This window comes from Salmo trutta, chromosome 12, assembly GCF_901001165.1.
Source record: "Salmo trutta chromosome 12, fSalTru1.1, whole genome shotgun sequence".
Classification (NCBI taxonomy): domain Eukaryota; kingdom Metazoa; phylum Chordata; class Actinopteri; order Salmoniformes; family Salmonidae; genus Salmo; species Salmo trutta.
Genome location: NC_042968.1, coordinates 20,248,950 through 20,271,086, shown reverse-complemented (window position 1 = coordinate 20,271,086; position 22,137 = coordinate 20,248,950). Strand labels below are relative to the sequence as shown.

At 43.1% G+C, this 22,137-nt stretch overlaps 1 protein-coding gene across 2 annotated transcripts; it reads right to left on the bottom strand.

Moving 5' to 3' along the window:
• Nucleotides 1-135: 135 nt before the first annotated feature.
• LOC115203134 (purine nucleoside phosphorylase-like) lies at nucleotides 136-21,626 on the bottom strand. Of its 2 annotated transcripts, none has more exons than XM_029767542.1 (6): nucleotides 21,341-21,626; nucleotides 3,706-3,875; nucleotides 2,833-2,936; nucleotides 2,259-2,434; nucleotides 1,641-1,831; nucleotides 136-465 (listed from the first exon to the last, which is right to left on the bottom strand). In XM_029767542.1, exons 2-6 carry the CDS (start codon nucleotides 3,815-3,817, stop codon nucleotides 269-271), a joined length of 780 nt encoding a protein of 259 aa, XP_029623402.1. In that variant the 5' UTR covers nucleotides 3,818-3,875; nucleotides 21,341-21,626; the 3' UTR covers nucleotides 136-268. The 2 variants fall into 2 exon arrangements, with proteins under 2 accessions (XP_029623402.1, XP_029623401.1); XM_029767541.1 differs by lacking the exon at nucleotides 21,341-21,626 and adding an exon at nucleotides 7,210-7,313.
• Nucleotides 21,627-22,137: the final 511 nt, after the last annotated feature.

Genomic DNA, 22,137 nt, shown 5'->3' with positions numbered 1-22,137 from the left:
TTTGTTCTTAACTGACTTGCCTAGTTAAATAAAAATAAAATAAAAATGTGCACACACTGTATATAGACTTTTTCTACTGTATTATTGACTGTATATTTGTTTTACTCCATGTGTAACTCTGTGTTGTTGTATGTGTCAAACTGCTTTGCTTTATCTTGGCCAGGTCGCTGTTGTAAATGAGGACTTGTTCTCAACTGGCCTACCTGGTTAAATAATGGTGAAATAAATAAAAAATAAATTGAACATCACTATCAGATAGTGTGTGTATCTATATTCGGGCCAGGAGGTTGATGATGAGTTTCTGCAGGTCCTGTGTGCGTCGCTGGGTGATTTCCAGCACCTCCTCATGGTTGACGCGGTCCTGGCTGCCGTACTCTGACACCACGCGGTTGGTGATGAGAGACAGGCCAAACACACGCAGACCACCGTGACGAGCCACTATCACTTCTGGCACTGTACTCATACCTGAGTGAGAGGGAGCAAGAGACAGGGAGCAAGACAGAGATAAAAGGGAGAGGTCAGAGGGAGACAGAGGGAGAGAGAGAAAGTGATATAGGAGGGTGTGTGAAGACAGGGGATAAAGAGGGGAAGGGAAAGATGGGGGGAAGGGGAGACCCAGAAAATGAGTCATGTCAAAGGATAATATGTACAGCTTCCTCCCTGTCAACCTGTTACCCTCTAACTGACACCACTCAGGGTTCAGATCAATTGAACTGTGACCCCTGAAGCTGAACCCATTGGCGTAGATATCCCCCTGGGCACAGATGTCAATTCAACGTCTATTCCACGTTGGTTTCATTGAAATTACGTGGAAACAATGTTGATTCAGCCAGTTTGTGCCCAGTGGGATGGCACCTGATGTTGTGTGTTAGAGAGAGGAGCACCTGACGTTTTCTGTTATTAACATCCGTTTGTTTGTTCCTAATTTTGTTTCTAGCTGCATGCAGCTCTTCGTGTGTGTGTGTGTGTTTTATTGATGGTGTCATTGGTTAGATAGTATTACAAATTCCAGTGACTGGTATTAGCACCTAACAAACCCTGAGCTTCACATTCCACTCCCCATCACCCACAACTGGAGCCTGAGAGTCTAGGGGGCCCCATAAACCTGCCTCTCAAACTCTCCCTGACCTGTGTCAGATGTGCCCTGATAGGTTGCTAGGGAGGTTAGTAGGGGGCCGGACATTTGCCCATCCTCTTGATTATACAGGTCACACAATACTTGCAGCCTCCCTCAAGCAGGTCTCTGCCCATCAACAACTGGACTCAATAATATCTCTGGACTTGTGGGAGGTGTGCGTGCCCAAAATCCACTACCATTCCACAACCTCTCCCACTTTTCATCCCCATATGCATCAACATATTCATCTTCCTCAGTGTGTTTAAATAAAGTTCCTGTGTGTTCGTTATTTGGCTGCTTTATTCCCCTCTAACCGGGGGGCGGTGTCAGTGAGTCACAAACCAGTAAAATATGTAGAGCCGGGGCACTCTCTTTCAGATAGAGTGCTCTTGGGGAGAGTCTTCTCCATTTCCTCAGTCAGAAGACAGTATACACATCAGAGGCCTGATGTGCTCCCTGAAGGTACAAGTTTCCCTTTAGCACAGATCTGAAAGCTGACCATAAATCAGTGTCTTGTACCCACCCACAGCGTCTGCCCCCAGGCTTAGCAGAATCTTGCTCTCTGCCACTGTCTCGAAGGCGGGGCCGCCCACATTGCAGTACACCCCCTGTTGGAGGAAAGAGGAACAGCCCTGCTCCTCTGCCACCTCTCGAGCCAAACGGCCCAGGTCTGCATCATATGCATCCGACATGCAGGGGAACCGTACACCAAACCTACACACACGCACACACACACACAGAACAGTAGAGTTAACACACACACAAACATACACCCCAAAACTTCACACGCCAAAGTGTACTTTTTTAAAGTCCACACATACCTTCAACAATTAAAGCACCTAATGATGGTAATAAGGGCTCATCACAGCTAAATGACTCATTATCGTAAAAACTCCATTTAGGTTATCGACATCTCATTATCAGTGCCTTAGCGATGACTGCTTAGAGACACTTGAATTGCTAGTTCAGACTCAAACATGACAAATGTGAAATTACAGTCTATTCTCAATACAGTAGAAAGTGCATAGTACAGAACCCCATAGAATAGGGTGTCATGTATGGTCATTTGGCCTCAGTGTTTGGGAGGCTCACTGATGATCAGAGGCACCTGTTTGACTGTCTCATAGTTTAGGTGTCTCACCTGTCATCGTTGTGTCCCCTCAGAGGGTTGATCCCGGCCAGGCCTGGCATATTGATGTGGTCTCTGATCAACATGACGTCACCAACATTGAACTTAGGGTTCAGTCCTCCTGCAGCGTTGGTCACTATCAACGTCTCCACCCCAAGCAGAGTAAACACACGCACCGGGTACGTCACCTGCACAACACACAGAATATACACTACTTCAGCAGTCAGAGTGGACCTACACCATTACAGTGTCTTGGAGTGACAGAGAGCATCATCACGTTAATCAGCTGTTTTTACTTAGGACTCAGCAGCCCACTGCTGTCACAACTATAATGTCATCTGCCAGCCCTGTGGTCAGAGTAGTCTAGGAGCTTCATGTTGGACAGTGACACAGCATAATCCAATACAGTACTATGTAACAAGCTTAGGTCCTGCTTAGACAGTATCAATTGCATATGTTTATTGCACGTCTTTATTTTACAGCAATTTGTCTTCAAAATACTTTTTATGGAAAGCATAGCATACACAGCATGGTATGTGCTGAATGTGTGTTGCATTATGTTTCAGAGCGGAAGAGGCAGTCTAACCATGGCAATGCTGTAGCCCTCATAGTAATGGAACCTGCCCTGCATACAAACACAGGCCTTCCCTTGCAGCTCCCCAAACACCAGATTCCCAGCATGGCCTGGCACTGATAGAAAGAGGGAGAGAAAGAGAGAGACATACACAAATATGTGCACGGCACAGGAGGCTGCTGAGGGGAGGACGGCTCACAATAATGGCTGGGATGGAGTGAATGGAATGGTATGAACAACATGGAACCATGTGTTTGATACCATTCCATTATTCCGTTCCAGCCATTACTAGGAATCTGTCCTCCACAATTAAGGTGCCACCGGCAGCTTGTGGTGCACTGGCACATTCACACTAACTAAATACACCAACTTCCTTGCCAGATTTGTGCTCGACGAGGTGTTACACACACGCGCACGCAAACACACACACATACATACACACGTATGTTACCCTACATGGGATGGGATTAAGGGAGACAGATGAGGAAATGGGGTCAAGTTGCAGGTCAAAGCACTAACAGACCAGTCTACCTGGTGTGCAGTATGGTGGAGTTTGGTGTGTGTGTTTAGTAGGTGGGCCTCTCCCTGTGTGTCTCAGTGGCAGGGCCAGTTCCCCTACCCTCTGAGGTGTGATTAAGCCCTGTACCCCAGAGCTTACACCTGAGTAGGAAAACAACCCAGCTACCCCCCCCCCCCCCCCCCCCCCATCTACTCACCATGGTCCCTCATTAATGATGTCACCTGGGACCAATGTTGATGACATGGCTTTAGAACTTTATTATGCAATGTAGTCATGTGCTTTGAGGTGAAGAAGATGTTAAGCTACAGACTCACAACACAGTGTCAGAGATAAGAAGTCTTCAAGGTTATGCGTGTATACTGTACCTGTGCTCTGAGGGAAGTGAGGGATGTCTTTATAAGGGAAGGCTACGCTATTCTCCAGTAAGTCTGCCAGCCCTCCCAGTCCAGAACCACAGATGATGGCCACCTTGGGCATGTGCTGCGTACGCTCCAGCAGCCAATCAGCTGTCTCCTTGTACTGCTCATAGGTGTACCTGCGAAGTGGAGAGAGATAATGAGAAAGAGAGAGAGAGAGAGGGAGAAGAAAGAAGAAAGAAAGAAAGGGCCAACAGTGAAGGGTTAGGGGCAAAGGGAAGGATTTGGGGGGTGTAAATGCAGTTTTGTCCCACTCCTGCAGTGGAGCGTTTAGCTCAGGCCCTGGGCAGGTGATGAATCACAGGCTGAGTAGCCTCCATAAGCAAATCCACTGGAGCACAGCAAGCAAGCAGTCCCTTACACACACATCAAAATGCGATACTCAACACACACGCGTGGGTGGTGATGTGTGAGTGTGTGTGCATGCACACACTTCCAACAAGTGGGCCCTGAAGCCTGATTGGAGGGTTAGGATGCGTAAATAAACCCCATCAGCCAGCAGGGATAAACGCGCTTGTGATAGCCTTGGTCATGGGGGGTGGGAGGTGGGGGTGGAATGGCTTGAGCAATTCATCAAATTCAATCAATTCAATTCACTGGGTGAGTAGACATCTCTCACTCTGTCCTGAAGGAGGGAGGGAGAGAGAGAGAGAGAGAGAGACAGAGAGAGTGAGTTAGAGAGAGAGAGAGAGAGAGAGAGAGAGAGAAAGAGTGTGTGAGAGAGAGAGAGAGAGAGAGAGAGAGAGAGAGAGAGAGAGAAAGAGTGTGTGAGAGAGAGAGAGAGAGAGAGAGAGAGAGAGAGAGAGAGAGAGAGAGAGAGAGAGAGAGAGAGAGAGAGAGAGTGAGTTAGAGAAAGAAAGAAAGAAAGAAAGAAAGAAAGAAAGAAAGAAAGAAAGAAAGAAAGAAAGAAAGAAAGAAAGAAAGATGGTCTGTGGGGATGGAGTGGACTAGAGTTCTCTGACATGAGAAGCCACTGAAGAGAGCAATCAGTCTGGTTAATGCTTTCCCTCTCTCTCGGTGTATAGAGAGGCAGTAATGGGTGAGAGGTTGCAAGAAAAGGTAGCTAGAGGAAGGGCTATAGGAAAGGGAACAATGGGGTACTAAGTTAAGGGGAACTAGGCAAGCAAAGAAGCAAATAGTCTAGTCTAGTCTAGTTCATCCTATAGAATGCAGGAATTGACATTCAGGTCTCAAAGACATTTGCCCATTGGGCAAGTCAGTAATATATTTTTGTTGCCCAAAGATTATGATTACTTGCCGAAAATGTAAAATAGCTATTTTCCACTACACACAGGGGGTGCACACATACACAAACACACACACACATCACCACACACGTGTGTGTTGAACCAGAAAGACCAGACTACTGGAATTCTTTGCATCTCGTTGTAATCAGTAAAAAAAAAATCACCTGCCACATGGGGCATCCACAGGCTCAACTTGCACGACTGCTCATGTCTGAGAAAGCAGAAAAGTACTGAGAAAGCAGAAAACAAACGATGAGCACGGAGTGCGCAACAGGGGAAACTAGATTGCCCAACATTGCCCCATGCCTTCCCTCCCACACAGAGCTGTCGAAGGTCCTGGCGGTCGCTCTGGCAACTTTCCTGTCCCTTGCACTATGAATACGGAAGCGGGACCGACCACAGCACAGCAGCCTCGTTCAGAGCATTTGAATACCAAACAGGCCTAATGTAGGCTACAACGAAAAGCCCTGATATACAGTATTTCTTCTCAGGAGCAGCCTAGAGAGGCATGTTCTCTGAATTCTAATCTCTCCCTAGCCTAGTCCCTCCTGTAGCTGTGCAGGAAAACAACTCCAGTGACTGATGAGTTTTCAAGTTTGAATCTTGAAATTATGCAGCGGAATCCTGCATGTTTTAGCATTGTTTTTTTGTAGGGTGAGCAGCCTCTGTAGTTTGTATGCTAAATAGACAGTTACACTTTAATACGGTCCATATTCAACTATTTATAAGACATTTACAAAAAGATAGCACACTATTAAGGATTAGGGTTAGGTTAGGTTAGGTTAGGGTAGGGTAGGGTAGGTAAGGGTTAGGGTTAAACAGCGATCACTTTAGATTAGGGACTGCAAAAATCCTTTACTTATGATTATTAAAGGTTTATAAATGTGTGAGTAATGATTAATAAATTATTTATTACAGAACATTAAAATAAAGTGTTACCACATAAACTATTCAAAACTTTCTATAAGCTACCTAAATGAAACTCATGCCTACACTCTCAGAAAAAAGATGCTATCCAGAACCTAAAAGAGTTATTCAGCTGTCCCCATAGGAGAACCCTTTTGGTTCCAAGTAGAACCGTTTCGGCTTCCAGGTGGAACCCTTTCTACAGAGGGTTCTACATGGAACCCAAAATGGTTCTACCTGGAACCAAAAGGGTTTTACCTGGAACCGGCAAGGGACAGTGGTGAAAAAGTACCCAATTGTCATACTTGAGTAAAAGTAAATATACCTTAATAGAAAATGACCCAGTAAAATACTACTTGAGTAAAAGTCTACATGCATTTGGTTTTATATATACTTACGTATCAAAAGTAAATGTAATTGCAAAAATAAAAATATAAAAAGTATACATAATTTCACATTCCTTATATTAAGCAAACCAGATGGCATCATTTTCTTATTATTTTAATTTATGGATAGCCAGGGGCACACTCCAACACACATCATTTACAAACGAAGCATTTGTCTTTAGTGAGTCTGCCAGATCAGAAGCAGTAGGGATGACCAGGGTGTTCTCTTGATAAGTGTATGAATTGGACCATTTTCCTGTCCTGCTAAGCATTCGAAATGCATTTAGTACCTTTGGGTGCCAGGGAAAATGTATGGAGTAAAACGTTGCCTAGATTCTTTTCTTTAACGGTGTAAAAGTAAAAGTTGGCAAAAATATATAGTGAAGTACAGATATCCAAAAAACATCTTAAGTAGTACATTTAAGTATTTTTACTTAAGTCCTTTACACAACTGTCTATTGGGTCACCCGAAGAACACGTTTGAAACCCTTTTTCTAAGAGAGTATAGGCTTATAGCCTAATATTGTGCCTGCATAGCCTGCAGTGTTTTGGCTGCAGCGTGGTTATATTGTGTGCAATATAGGCAAGCTCTCATCGAATTCAAACTGGCCATCTGTAGTCTATTTCCTTCCATCCTCTTTGAATCATATGGGAAGGACGTTTTGGCTATCTACCTGTCACTTTGACCGGGGGCGTTATCAGAAACGAGAGCTACTGCCGCCACATAACTCTTGCGCTTTCTCACTGTAATGTCAAGTTCTCTACCAGGAATGATCTCCGTTGCTATGGCAATGATCTGGTTGTGCCCGAGTTAATGGTTAATTCGAATAGGCGAAACAAGTTTATGAGGTGATAGATTAAGGTTTATTCCTTCTGACCCAGCCTAATATCATGTAGTCGTTTATTTATCGTACCTGCTCTCGATGGTGGATGACATGTCGGCGGCGGTTGAGGAAATTGTTAGATTTATTTCTCTCGCTGTCTGTGATACAGCTTCCGGCTTGAAAGATGGAGTGGACTGATTCGCTCACGGGGTGGATTGACAATAGTGCAGCACGTGGACTAGTTTGAGGGCCAGGGCCGGCTTAATGCAAGGGCTTACCGGGGCTGAAGCCCCTTGGCCCAGGCCTGTGAGGGGTCCAAGAGGCCACAAAAAATAAAAATAAAATAGGGATATATATATATAGTTCATACACTGCTATTAGAATGCAGGAAAATACGACTTCACTCAAGAGGATACTACTTAATCAATGTTAAAAACACCCTTTTATCGCCATCATGACATTAAAATACACGACAGTGTTCATCAGTGTGTTGGTATTACCTTTGTTAATTAACTTGTATTTGACTATGTTGTTACTGGAAATGCATTATTTCATTGTAACTGGAGCTAGTACATGCCTCTTTCAGCGGCGCCGTTCTGGTCCAATCTCTGCTAATTTTACAACTTGGAGATGCGTTTCTAGTTTTTTTTCTGCGGTTTGGACAAATCATCATCATCATGATCTATATGTTGTTTGAATCTATGGAAGTCCAACTTTCTATTCCTATCATCCCAATTCGCCAATCTTTTCAGGACATTTTTCTGTGGAAATTTAAAGAGAAGAAGTCGAAAATTTACCACGGAATTTGAAGTTCCTGATCGTTGGGTGAGTAATTATTGAATTGTAGATTCTTTACCTTGTATGTACATATATATTCACCCACAGTCATGTTTAATATTCTGCAGATTTCAGATAGAAAATGTACTGTCGCCCTGAAACTCAGAGCTAGCAGCTTAGCTAACGAATTCAATTCCAGAGGTGCAGCATTCGAGGATGCTGCCCAGTTTTCGCTTGTAGTGATTAGTGAAGCTTTTTTACAGTGTTGCAGATGGTGAATATGTAGTAGTTATGTTATTCAGAAAGCGTTGTCCAAATGAATGGACTGTTGACTGTCAAATATGAAGAAAGACAACTTTCAGGTGTCTCATCCATCAGGATAGCTTCCCCTGTTCTGATTTCCTGCCCCTCGTTTCCGCCCCTCAATTCCCCCACTCGTTTCCGCCCCTCATTTTGGCTCACACCCTCATATCACATACAGTCCTGTGTTGATAGCTGCATTGATAGACAGCGAATTGGATGAGTGTCCTTGAAGAGAAATGTCTTCTTGCACTGTTTTCTGACAATCAAAGTTATGAATTTTTTCTAAATAAAAATACAATAAAAACAAAAAGCTTGTCGTATAACTCTGTGGGGCACAGTAGTATTGTCTTACCCTCAGTACTAAACAGCCATGAACAAGAATTACATTTCTTATGTGACCCATTCATTGACCCATTTTTTTTATAAATGATGGGCTATTTCAGTTTTGCTCCTTCAGAAAGTATTCATACACCTTGACTTGTTCCACATTTTCTTGTTACAGCCTGAATTTAAAAAAAATGTCAACACTCAATAACCCATAATGACATTTATAGAAAATTAATAACATAAATATCTAGTTTCCATAAGTATTCATACCCTTGAGTCAATACATGTTAGAATCATCTTTGACAGCGATTACAGCTGTGAGTATTTCTGGGAAAGTCTCTAAGAGCTTTGTACACCTGGATTGTACAATATTTACACATTATAATTTTTTTAATTTTTCAAGCTCTGTCAAGTGGGTTGTTGGTCATTGCTAGACAGCCATTTTAAAGTTTTGCCATAGATTTTCAAGATGAACTAAGTCGAAACTGTAACTAGGCCAGTCCCTCCAGTGTATATTTGGCCCCTGTGTTTTAGGTTATTGTCGTGCTGAAAGGTGAATTTGTCTCCCAGTGTCTGCTGGAAAGCAGACTGAACCAGGTTTTCCTCTAGGATTTTGTCTGTGCTTAGTTCTATTCTGTTTGTTTTTATCAAAAAAAAAATCCCTTGTCCTTGCCGATTACAAGCATACCCATAACATGATACAGCCACTAACATGCTTGAAAATATGAAGAATGTTACTCAGTGATGTGTTGTGCTGTATTCAGGACATAAAGTTAATTTCTTTGCCATATTTTTTTTCTGTACAGGCTTGCTTCTTTTCAAACTTTCAATTAGGTTATTATTGTGGAGTAACTACAATGTTGTTGATATCAAGGCTCAGGAAAAGACCCAGATGCAGACAGTTTTGAAGTAACAAAAGCTTATTACTAAACAGCAGGGCAGGCAAACGACAGGTCAAGGGCAGGCAGAGGTCAGTAATCCAGAGCAGAGTCCGAAAGGTACAGAATGGCAGGCAGGCTCAGGGCAGGCAGGGGTCAGTAATCCAAGGTGGTGTGACAAGGTACAGAACAGCAGGCAGGCTCAGGGCAGGCAGGGGTCAGTAATCCAGGGTAGTGTGACAAGGTACAGAACAGCAGGCAGGCTCAGGGCAGGCAGGGGTCAGTAATCCAGGGTGGTGTGACAAGGTACAGAACAGCAGGCAGGCTCAGGGTCAGGGCAGGCAGAATGGTCAAAACTGGGAAAACTAGAAACAGGAACAAGAGAAAAACAGGAGCACGGGAAAACCGCTGGTAGGGTTGGCAAAACAAAACGAACTGGCAACAGACAAACAAAGAACACATGGGGAAGATGGGTAACACCTGGAGGGGGTGGAGACAAGCACAAAGACAAGTGAAACAGATCAGGGTGTGACAGTTGATCCATCCTTGGTTTTCTCCTATCCCAGCCATTAAACTCTGTAACTGTTTTGAAGTCACCATTGGCCTCATGATGAAATCCCTGAGCGGTTTCCTTCCTCTTCGGCATCTGAGTTAGGAAGGACACCTGTATCTTTGTAGTGACTGGGTGTATTTTTAAAAACACAATTTTATTTAACCTTTATTTAACTAGGCAAGTCAGTTAAAAACAAATTCTTATTTACAATGACGGCCTACCAAAAGACAAAAGGCCTCCTACGGGGACGGGTATTAAAATTAAAAAAATATATAAAATATGAATATAGGACAAAACACACATCATGACAAGAGAGACAACACAACACTACATAAAGAGAGACCTAAGACAACAACATAGCAAGGCAGCAACCTATGACAACACAGCATGGTAGCAACAACATTACAACAACATGGTTGCAACACAAAATGGTAGCAGCACAAAACATGGTACAAACATTATTGGGCACAGACAACAGCACAAAGGGCAAGAAGGTAGAGACAACAATGCATCACACAAAGCAGCCACAACTGTCAGTAAGAGTGTCTATGATTGAGTCTTTGAATGAAGAGATTGAGATAAAACTGTCCAGTTTGAATGTTTGTAGCAGCTCGTTCCAGTTGCTAGCTGCAGCAAACTGAAAAGACGAGCAACCCAGGGATGTGTGTGCTTTGGGGACTTTTAACAGAATGTGACTGGCAGAACAGGTGTTATATGTGGATGATGATGGCTGCAGTAGATATCTCAGATAGGGGGGAGTGAGGCCTAAGAGGATTTTATAAATAAGCCTCAACCAGTGGGTCTTGCGACGGGTATACAGAGATGACCAGTTTACAGAGGAGTATAGAGTGCAGTGATGTGTCCTATAAGGAGCATTGGTGGCAAATCTGATGGCCGAATGGTAAAGAATATCTAGCCTCTTGAGAGCACCCTTACCTGCCGATCTATAAATTATGTCTCCGTAGTCTAGCATGGGTAGGATGGTTTCTGAATCATGTTTAGTTTGGCAGCTGGGGTGAAAGAGGAGCAACCAAGTCTAGATTTAACTTTAGCCTGCAGCTTTGATATGTGCTGAGAGAAGGACAGTGTACTGTCTAGCCAAACACACAAGTACTTGTATGAGGTGACTACCTCAAGCTCTAAACCCTCAGAGGTAGTAATCACACCTGTGGGGAGAGGGGCATTCTTCTTACCAAACCACATTACCTTTGTTTTGGAGGTGTTCAGAACAAGGTTAAGGGTAGAGAAAGCTTGTTGGACACTAAGAAAGCTTTGTTGTAGAGCATTTAACACAAAATCCAGTGAGAGGCCATCTGAGTATAAGACTGTATCATCTGCACATAAATGGAGGAGAGAGCTTCTTACTTCCTGAGCTATGTTGTTGATGTAATTGAGAAGAGCATTGGGCCTAGGATTGAGCCTTGGGGTACTCCCTTGGTGACAGGCAGTGGCTGAGACAGCAGATTTTCTGATTTATACACTGCACTCTTTGAGAGAAAGCCAGTCAGTTGATTATTGACAAGTTTTTCCAACACTTTTGATAAACAGGGCAAAATAGAAATAGGCCTATAACAGTTAGGGTCAGCTTGATCTCCCCCTTTAAATAAAAGACGAACCATGGCTGCCTTCCAAGCAATGGGTACCTCCCAAGAAAGGAGAGACAGGTTAAGGTTGCTGCCCCTATCATCGCCAAGCCTATCTTCGACCGTTTTAAAGAAGAAAAGGTTTAAACCATCTGACCCAGATGTTTTTTTGGGGTCAAGTTTCAGGAGCTCCTTTAGCACCCCAGACTCAGTGACTGCTTGCAGGGAGAAACTTTGTTGCGGGGCAGGGGAAAAAGAGGGAAAAGCATTGGGGATAGTCTCATTAGAAGGGGTGGGAGACGAGGAAATGTTGGACGGGCAAGGAGGCATGGCTGAGTCAAAAAGGAATCCTGACTTAATGAAGTGGTGATTAAAGAGTTCAGCCATGTGCTTCTTGTCAGTAACAACCACATCATCAACTTTAAGGGACATGTGCAGCTGTGAGGAGGAGGGTTTATTCTCCAGGTCTTTAACCGTTTTCCAGAACTTCTTGGGGTTAGACCCACAGAGAGAACTGCTCCTTAAAGTAACTTCCGGATCGTCTGAGTGCATTTACTTCTCATTTCGCCAAATGCAATTCTTGAGGTAGAGTAACTTTGCAAGATCACCGTCGAACCAGGGGCTGAACCTGTTTTTAATTCTCGTTTTCCTTATGGGGGCGTGTTTGCTAACAATACCACTGAAAATATAGAAAAAAAGAAGGTCCAAGCGTCTTTGACAGAGGGGATCAAGCTGATTCTATACCATTTTACAGAGGCCAGTTCATAAAGGAAGGCTTGCTCATTAAAACATTTTAGCAAGCGTCTATGTCAAATCAGGGCAGACAACCAGGGCAGACGATGAACAGATCGCCAGCTGGAATCCAAGCAGCAGTGCAGCAGGCGACGAGAGTAGGTGTCACCATCCAATACACCATCCAAAGTGATACACCTTCCAAAGTGTAATTAATAACTTCACCATGCTCAAATGGATATTCAGTGTCTGCTTTTTAATTTTTACCCATCTAAAAATAGGTGCCATTCTTTGCGAGGCATTGTAAACCTCCCTGGTCTTTGTGGTTGAATCTGTGCTTGAAATTCACTGCTCGACTGAGGGACCTTACAGATAATTGTGTGTTTGTGGGTTACAGAGACGAGGTAGTCGTTCAGAAACCATGTTAAACAATTTTATTTCACACAGAGAGTCAATGCAATTTATTATGTGGCTTGTTTTTACTCTTGAACTTATTTAGGCTTGCCATAACAAAAGGGTTGAATACTTATTGACTGAAGACATTTCAGCTTTTCATTTGTTATTTTTTTAATTTATTTTTTTAAATCCACTTCGACATTATGGGGTACTGTGTGTAGGCCAGTGACACAAAATCTCTATTTTTCCATTTTAAATTCAGGCTGTAACACAACAAAATCTGTAAAAAAGTCAAGGGGTGTGAATACTTTCTGAAGGCACTAAGACAATAAATACTATTTGCCTATTAATACAGTTGAAGTCGGAAGTTTAGATACACCTTAGCCAAATACATTTAAACTCAGTTTTTCACAATTCCTGACATTTAATCTGAGTAAAAATTCCCTGTCTTTGGTCATTTAGGATCACCACTTCATTTTAAGAATGTGAAATGTCAGAATAATAGTAGAGAGAATTATTTATTTAAGCTTTTATTTTTTTCATCACATTCCCAGTGGGTCAGAAGTTTACATACACTCAATTAGTATTTGGTAGCATTGCCTTTAAATTGTTTAACTTTGGTCAGATGTTTAGGGGTAGCCTTCCACAAGCTTCCCACAATAAGTTGGGTGAATTTTGGCCCATTCCTCCTGACAGAGCTTGTGTAACCGAGTCAGGTTTGTAGGCCTCCTTGCTCGCACACGCTTTTTCAGTCCTGCCCACAAATTTTCTACAGGATTGAGGTCAGGGCTTTGTGATGGCCACTCCAATACCTTGACTTTGTTGTCCTTAAGCCATTTTGCCACAACTTTGGAAGTATGCTTGGTGTCATTGTCCATTTGGAAGACCAATTTGCAACCAAGTTTTAACTTCCTGACTGATGTCTTGAGATGTTGCTTCAATAAATCCAGATAATTTTCTTTCCTCATGATGCCATCTATTTTGTGAAGTGCACCAGGCCCTCCTGCAGCAAAGCACCCCCACAACATGATGCTGCCACCCCCGTGCTTCACGGTTGGGATGGTGTTCTTCGGCTTGCAAGCCTCCCCCTTTTTCCTCCAAACATAACGAGGGTCATTATGGCCAAACAGTTCTATTTTTGTTTCATCAGACCAGAGGACATTTCTCCAGAAAGTACGATATTTGTCCCCATGTGCAGTTGCAAACTGTAGTCTGGCTTTTTTTATGGCGGTTTTGGAGCAGTGCTTCTTCCTTGCTGAGCGGCATTTCAGGTTATGTCGATATAGGACTCGTTTTACTGAAGATATAGATACTTTTGTACCTGTTTTCTCCAGCATATTCACAAGGTCCTTTGCTGTTGTTCTGGGATTGATTTGTACTTTTCGCACCAAAGTACATTCAGGTCTACAATTTCTTTTCTGAGGTCTTGGCTGATTTCTTTTGATTTTCCCATGATGTCAAGCAAAGAGGCACTGACTTTGAAGGTAGGCCTTGAAATAAATCCACAGGTACACCTCCAATTGACTCAAATGATGTCAATTAGCCTATCAGAAGCTTCTAAAGCCATGACATAATGTCCTGGAATTTTCTAAACTGTTTAAAGGCACAGTCAACTTAGTGTATGTAAACTTCTGACCCACTGGAATTGTGATACAGTGAATTATAAGTGAAATAATCTGTCTGTAAACAATTGTTGGAAAAATTACTTGTGTCATGCACAAAGTAGATGTCCTAACCAACTTGCCAAAACTATAGTTTGTTAACAAGAAATTTGGGGAGTGGTAGAAAAACAAGTTTTAATGACTCCAATCTAAGTGTATGTAAACTTCCGACTTCAACTGTATGTCTAATGGACAGAAATTATTATGTATTTTTGTATTATTTATTTTTCCATCTGATACTGTTCCATACAGTTCACTCCAGCCTTTATGATGATGAACATGTGATTTGCAATTAAGCTCTACTAGCTGCCCCTGCATACACAATGTGGCCAAAAGGATGTGGACACCTGCTCGTCAAACATCTCATTCCAAAATCAGGGGCAGTAATATGGAGTTTGTCACCCCCTTTACTGCTATAACAGCCTCCACTCTTCTGGGAAGGCTTTCCACTGCAAGTTGAACATTGCTGTGGGGACTTGCTTCCATTCAGCCACAAGTTCACTAGTGAGGTCGAGCACTGATCTTAGACAAATAGGCCTGGCTCGCAGTCAGCGATCCAATTCATCCCAAAGGTGTTCGATGGGGTTTAGGTTAGGGCTCTGTGCAGGCCAGTCAAGTTTGGGCCGTCATTGTAAATAAGAATTTGTTCTTAACTGACTTGTCTAGTTATATAAATAAAAAATAAAGTTATTTCACACCGATCTCGACAAACCATTTCTGTATGGACCTCGTTTTGTGCCCGGTGGCATTGTCATGCTGAAACAGGAAAGGTTATTCCCCAAAGTGTTGAAACAACGTTGGAAGCACAGAATCGTCTAGAATGTCATTGAATCCTGTAGCGCTAAGATTTCCCTTCACTGGAAGTAAGAGGCCTAGCCTGAACCTTGAAAAACAGCCCCAGACCATTGTCCTTCCTCCACCAAAATGTACAGTTTGCACTATGCATTGCGGCAGGTAGCGTTTTCTTGGCGTCCGTCAAACCAAGATTCGTCCGTTGGACTACCAGATGGTGAAGCGTGATTCATCACTTCAGAGAGCGCGTTTCCACTGCTTTAGTGTCCAATGGCGTCAAGCGTTACACCACTCCAGCCGGCTGCTCGGCCATGGAAACCCATTTCATGAAGCTCCTGACGAACAGATTTGTGCTGACGTTGCTTCTAGAGGCAGTTTGGAACTCGGTAGTGAGTGTTGCAACCGAGGACAGATTCTCACATTCTGTGAGCTTGTGTGGCCTACCACTTCGCAGCTGAGCTGTTGTCGCTCCTAGATGTTTCCACTTCACAATAACAGCAATTACAGTTGACCGGGGAAGCTCTAGTAGGGTAGAAATTTGATGAACCGACTTCATATGATGGTGCCTCATTGAAAGTCATTCTACTGCCAATGTTTGTCTATGTACATTGCATGGCTGTGTGCTCGATTTTATACGCCTGTCAGCAACGGGTGCTGAAATAGCCGAATCCACTAAGTTGAACAGGTGTCCACATAATTTGAAGGGTTGTTCACCGGACCTATACGAACATACCTACCTGGCCGGCAGGATCTATCTATCTGGCTGGCCGGTCGACCAAACATACCTCTCTGGCCTACCAACCAACTTGGCCTACCTATCTGGCCGGCCAGCCGAACCTACTTATCTGGCCGGCCAGACTGACCTATCTGGCCAGCCTGACCTATCTGGCCGGACATACCTATCTGGCTGGCCGCGGACCTACCTATCTGACCGACCTGACCTATCTGGCCGTCCGGCCGGCCGGCCAACCGGACCTTTCTGGCCTGACCTATCTGGCTAGACCTACCTATCCGAAAGGACCTATCTGGCCTGACCTATCTGGCCGGACCTACTTATCTGGCCGGCCGGACCTATCTGAATGAAATACACATGCATTTATTGATGTATGCTTCATGCTTGTAAAAACACTATGATGAAGTGTATATGTATTTAAGAATGGTTGATTTATTGCTGGAATAGGTTTATTGTGCATTTCATGCCTTTTTTAAAGTTAATTCTACAAGTGATTACTGATTGACTGAGAATGGTATGGTCCAGGTGAATGCCATGTTTGAAATGTATTTAAACCTTGTCATTCGTGTCTTGGCCAGACAGAGGTAAGGTGCCATGCTGGCAGTCTACAGGCATGATTGAGGCCTGGTTAATTTTTAGAGCTCTACAATGTTTAAATGTACTTTCAGTTTTCCCCCAGTTTATGTTACCTGTCCAGTCTATGTCCTGTTTGTTATTTTGTTGTACATGTACATAGTGTACGGTCTTTGATTCCGTGATTTCACTTATAAAAGCCCTCATCACGTGCGCTGCACTGGATCCACCTTTATGCCTCCTCACTGAAACCTCCACTGCAAGGGTGACTTCATTTACTCTTTTTTAAAGTTTCAATGGCGGCCGTCTTGAAAAATCTGCCATCTTGAATTTTCAACTGGGTCCATTAGAAAAAAAAATACACGCGTTAATGTCTGTTTTTATAGTTGTTACATGATTTAATAACCTACGTTGCTCTCAAGGCTGACTACTATACCCTCCTCCCCTTTATTGAATTATGGCGGCCATAATGGATATTAATTGTACAATTTTCACTGTGTTGGTATTTCTGTTTTTTATTTTTAATACATTTGCAAAGATTTCTGTTTTCACTTTGTCATTATGGGGTATTGTGTGTAATTTAATCCACTTTAGAATAAGGCTGCAACGTAACAAAATGTGGATAAAGTCAAGGGGTCTGAATACTTTCCGAGTGCACTGTATATTGGTCATATGGCCTGTGCCATTAGATTAATCATATTCCTGTCATGAAATAACCAACCACGTTTCAGAGTGTATATTCAAGAATTTAGGACAAGTGATGTGCTTAGTAGGCCATAAAGCATAAGCCATAGGGAAGTTTACACATAGGCCTATTGAGCGCATTGATCTGGGCCAGTGTGAGCAAGGCCTCACATCAAAGGGGATTACTCACCCCAAACCATTTTTGTATCAAAAAATACCATCTCTATAAATAGGCACCTCTGCATAAATGGTAACAATTTCTCATTGTCATGTGCGCTTATAGCAAAGGGCGAGAAGTAAAGGAGTGGGTGTATAAATGCAAGGAAATTAAAAAGTGTTGTGGCTCCATGGAAACTGAAGTAGTGTCAATTAATGGAGCCCAATTGGAGCTCTTAAAAGCATTAAAAGCATGAATAAAAGACCCCTCGCATGGGGTCAATAAGCGCACTAATGGCCATACTGTAATGCATGAGAGAGGCTTCATGGCATTAGTTTACACTTTACAGTGACAGGAAGAAAAAAGCCACATAGTGGCCCCGACCCACACACTCTCACTCTGAGCTGGGCTGGGGCCTATACAATCACAACCCTTACTGCAAGGGGAGTGTAAGGCCTCCACTTACCAAGAGAAATGGAAATACAATCCAGCCATAAAACAACACAATGAACACACACAACACAGGTTGGGGAAAGGAAGATGTGGAATTTACAGACACATCATCAAAGCTGCACATTCATCCATTTATCACACACTGACACTGAGTTATGACAGTAAATTGTCATGTGAGAAGGAGGAGCAAGACTGCAATAAAACTGAGAGGGGTGTTTGCGTCAGTTTCTCCAGCTCACAGCACAGAAATCATAAATACAGAAGACTGACCTCAGACCAGTCCCACCAGTACCATTCCTCATCTAATCATATACACAAACACTGAAGCATCTCCATTATGTTGATGGGTGAGAGCTTAAGAGGGATGATTGCAGTAGACTATTAGAGTGTCAGACTATGCAGGCTCCACTAGGTTGTTAAGAGTGTTTGAATTTCATTCCCCAAATATTTGGCTCTGTTCCCAAATACAACCAGGACAGAAGTTCACCTAAGGCACTGTGTGTGTTATGGGACTGCTCTGTGTACCAGCATGCTTGCATGCACATACACAGTCACACATATACACACACAGTTGCACATGCACACTTTCAAGTGCACACACACTCTCTCTTTCTCTCTAGCTCTGTCTCACACACACACACACACACACACACACACACACACACACACACACACACACACACACACACACACACACACACACACACACACACACACACACACACACAGACAACTCGTCACATCAGCACAGATTAGGGGAGAAATGTTAATTAAATCAGTAAACGCTTAATTCAAATCTTTAGGAAACACGAACACACAGGCCTCATTTGTTCCATACGGCAAATGAAAGACAGAATGTAAATACATGAAGAAAGGCAGCATTGATGAAGAACACTTTAAAGAGACAAAGGCATAGACAATCTGGAGTCAGCAATACATAGACAGTCTAGCATGATGTACATACTCAGTCCATAAAACCAGCCGTTTAACTGGGGGGCAGAATTCAATATTTTCAAGTAACGACAAAGATGGATATTCCAATCCAGACTAGGTGTCAGTGGTTAATTTGTTGTTTGTTGATGGAAAACACCTGCCATCCAGAGAGATTTGTGACCCCTCCATATCCTCACAACCCTTCCCCTTCTCATCTGATTGGTCAGTCTTTGATTTGGCTGTAGACCCCCCGTCTTCCAATCACCCCCTTTATGTTTATTACCATAGCAACTTTATGAGGCTGGACAAGACTCCTTCGTTAATCAATGACATGACAGGGGAACCTACTCGTCATTTACCCAACAAGCTCCTCTTGGTTAATCACATACCGTAAAGCACCTCATTAAGGACTAAAGCCTCCCTTGAGCATCGGATTTTTAATTACTGCTGTTTGTGGCCTGATCTGATTACCAGTCTTTGCCATTGATGATTTCTATTATTTTTTATTCTATTCTATATTTATTCCTATTTGCATGTTTATTGTAGAGCGAACAGTAGTGGCCCAGCTCCTCTCACAGCTGCTCTCACAGTTCTCTTTCAGAAGGCTCTGCCTGTAACAAGCATCTGGGGAGAACAACTGCATCTCACAAACCTCTCCACGCGCCTCCCTTTCTTTCAACTCTCTCTCTCCCTCTCTTCCTGCATCTCCCCTACTTTCATCATCCTTCATTTTCCTCTGTCTCTGTACTCCCTCTCTCTTTCCTGTCTTCGCTCCCTTCCTATGACTCTTCACTCTTCTCTCTCTCTCTCTTTCTACCTGCTTCCTTTAAATCTATTCTATCTCTTAACTGAGCAAGTGTAGGAATAAGGAGGGTGACTGCCTCTCTGTCCTGTTGTTGTGTTGCTGCAACAGAAAACAGCTTTTCACTGTGCTTCTAGCGGCCCTTCTCTTTTCACTGTGTATTTATATCAAGTCTCTGCATCCCAATGTATCTCAGTGTGATGGTTTGTCTCAGGGGATACCAGCCACAGAACAGAGCTGTCATCCCCACACTCCATCATTCCCAAAATGCAGAACTTCACCAATCCATCATTTCCAAACAGAAACACACTCTGACACATGTTTCATTCCAAAAACCCAAACACGCTGATACTGTTATCATTCAAAAACCCTGACACTGTAAACCATTTCTGTCTGACACACTGTCACTATGACATGTCAATGTCAGTCTGCTTTTATAGCCAGGGTTGGAGACATCCCACAGAAAGTAAATACCCCCTTTCACACAATGGCTGACATCGACACACAAGTATAACCTGAGCGGCAGACGTGGGGCATGGTGGACAACATCACTGGGGCGTAGGGTGGGATTTGCAGTGTAATTTCCCAAACAAGCCCCTACATCTTCAACGCCACACGTTCCCCCCATAATTATTCATTATTATAAGAGGACGGCCTTTCCAGTCCATTCACTTCACCTTTGGCCTTTCTCTCTGGTGTTAAGTGATTACATCCCTGATCTATATTTGGATTCACTCCTGGATGGATGGAGGGACATATGGAAGGAGGATCTTTCCACAGATTGTGATGTAGCTGGAATCATGCCACCAGTGTAGACCATCCATCCACTGAAGAGGGGGCAGGGGAAGGGGTTCATCCATTCAGTGTGTAAGAGGCAGGGTTCATAGAGAACATCCAGTGCGTGTGTGTGTGTACGTGTGCGTGTGTGTTTCAAGTTTAGCGTTATATTAGTCGTATGTACAGGATGCACATTGTATACACCGTTCAACAAAATGCTTCCTTGCAGGTTCCTTCTCGACAATGCAACAAAGATAAGAATACGAACATAAAGTAAATGGCTCAGTAGAATAGAATAACCTTTTTAGCAGAAGTATAATACAGTAAGGCACAATTTATAGTCCAATATGTACACATGTACGTATCAGGGAAGGGGGGATTGGGGGGCAAGTTTTTAAATTGTGCATTATTAACAATAGTAATTAAGAGTCTGGTAGTAGCAGTTGTATCATGAACGAGCATGTGTGTGTGTGTGTGTGTGTGTGTTTGTACAGATTGGGATTGGACAGAGCAGTGACAGAGGAACAAATTGGGAGCACTGAAAAGGGATTACATTTACAGTAAATGTCACCCAATCACCTGAATTTCTACCACTCTCACCAACTTAAGCCTATCATAACTCATTGTCATCTATCTCGCTTATCCACACACACTCTCTATTTCACTCTCTGTGACAAATTCATCTATAGTATATTACACAGACAGAAGTTAATCAGTAATCTCACACTGTCACACAGACATAATGTAATCAAATGGACATTGCTTTTCCATGTTCAGTTGATGCCTTTGAAACTCTCCAAGGTATTGTTAGCATGTCTGTGTGCATGTATGTACACGTTTGTGTGATTCAAACTGTGATTTATTCAGCAAAGGCAATGTGTGGGTAATGAGCTTACACCAGGTCAGTGCTTAAAGTGTGAGAATGTGTGTGTGTGACCCTGTAGAACACTAGCCATCCATCATAGGGTTCACCATTTAGCCTCATCCACACAGCAAGATTCTGATAAACCAGACAAACACTATTCTCTGTTCTGCTGTTGCCTCAACACTCTTTCACCCGCACACACATTCTGATCTGAATGAACCTGCAGAGGGGTGGCTTGTTACCTTCTCCTTTTCTCATTTTCTGTTCATCCAGACATCTGCTCAGTCCTTCATTAGTAGTCTCTGGCGTGTGTATTTTGCCAGGGGAGATGCTAGTTGTTCAGATATTACATAAAGCTGCCGACTCGGCTACTCTCCCCCCCTCCAAACCCCATCTCTACCCTCACTCACAGATGGTGAGTGGATTTGGTTAATCGAAGCAAAAGCAGGGATTCTACTCGGAATCATTCAATGGTTCCATTAAAACAATTCATTAGATCGCACTACACTCACTGAAGCCCTCCACTCCACAGCTATGGAATTCAACAGAGATGAGTTGGTAGTGGAGGAGGAGGGGGCTGAGAAAGAGGAACAGAGAGTGTGAGAGAGATAGAGGAAGAATGTGAAAATGACAAACTGTGTTCAACAGCAGCCACAGGGATTAGAAGAAGTCAGCAGCGAAACAATGAGATGTCTAAAAATGCAATCTGAATCTATTCCTTTTGAGCTGACAGGAACCCCTTGGCTGTTGAGGCATTTTAAGCCTCACTGTCATCTTCTTTATTACCCTGTCCTTCAGTTGTTTCCCTCCTGACTGCTGACTAATTAACACACACAGGAAAAGTATTAATCAGAAAATTAGGGAATGGCTGGTCTTCAGATGATACACTGGGACAAATACAGCTTCTCAAACACTCCCTTTCTCCAAATGGCCTACTGTGATACAAAGATTTGATCATCACTTAATCTTATACCTCATCTACCTATAACATGTACTGACAGTACATTGTACTGCATAAAGAAGGCTCAGGGCTGTAGCT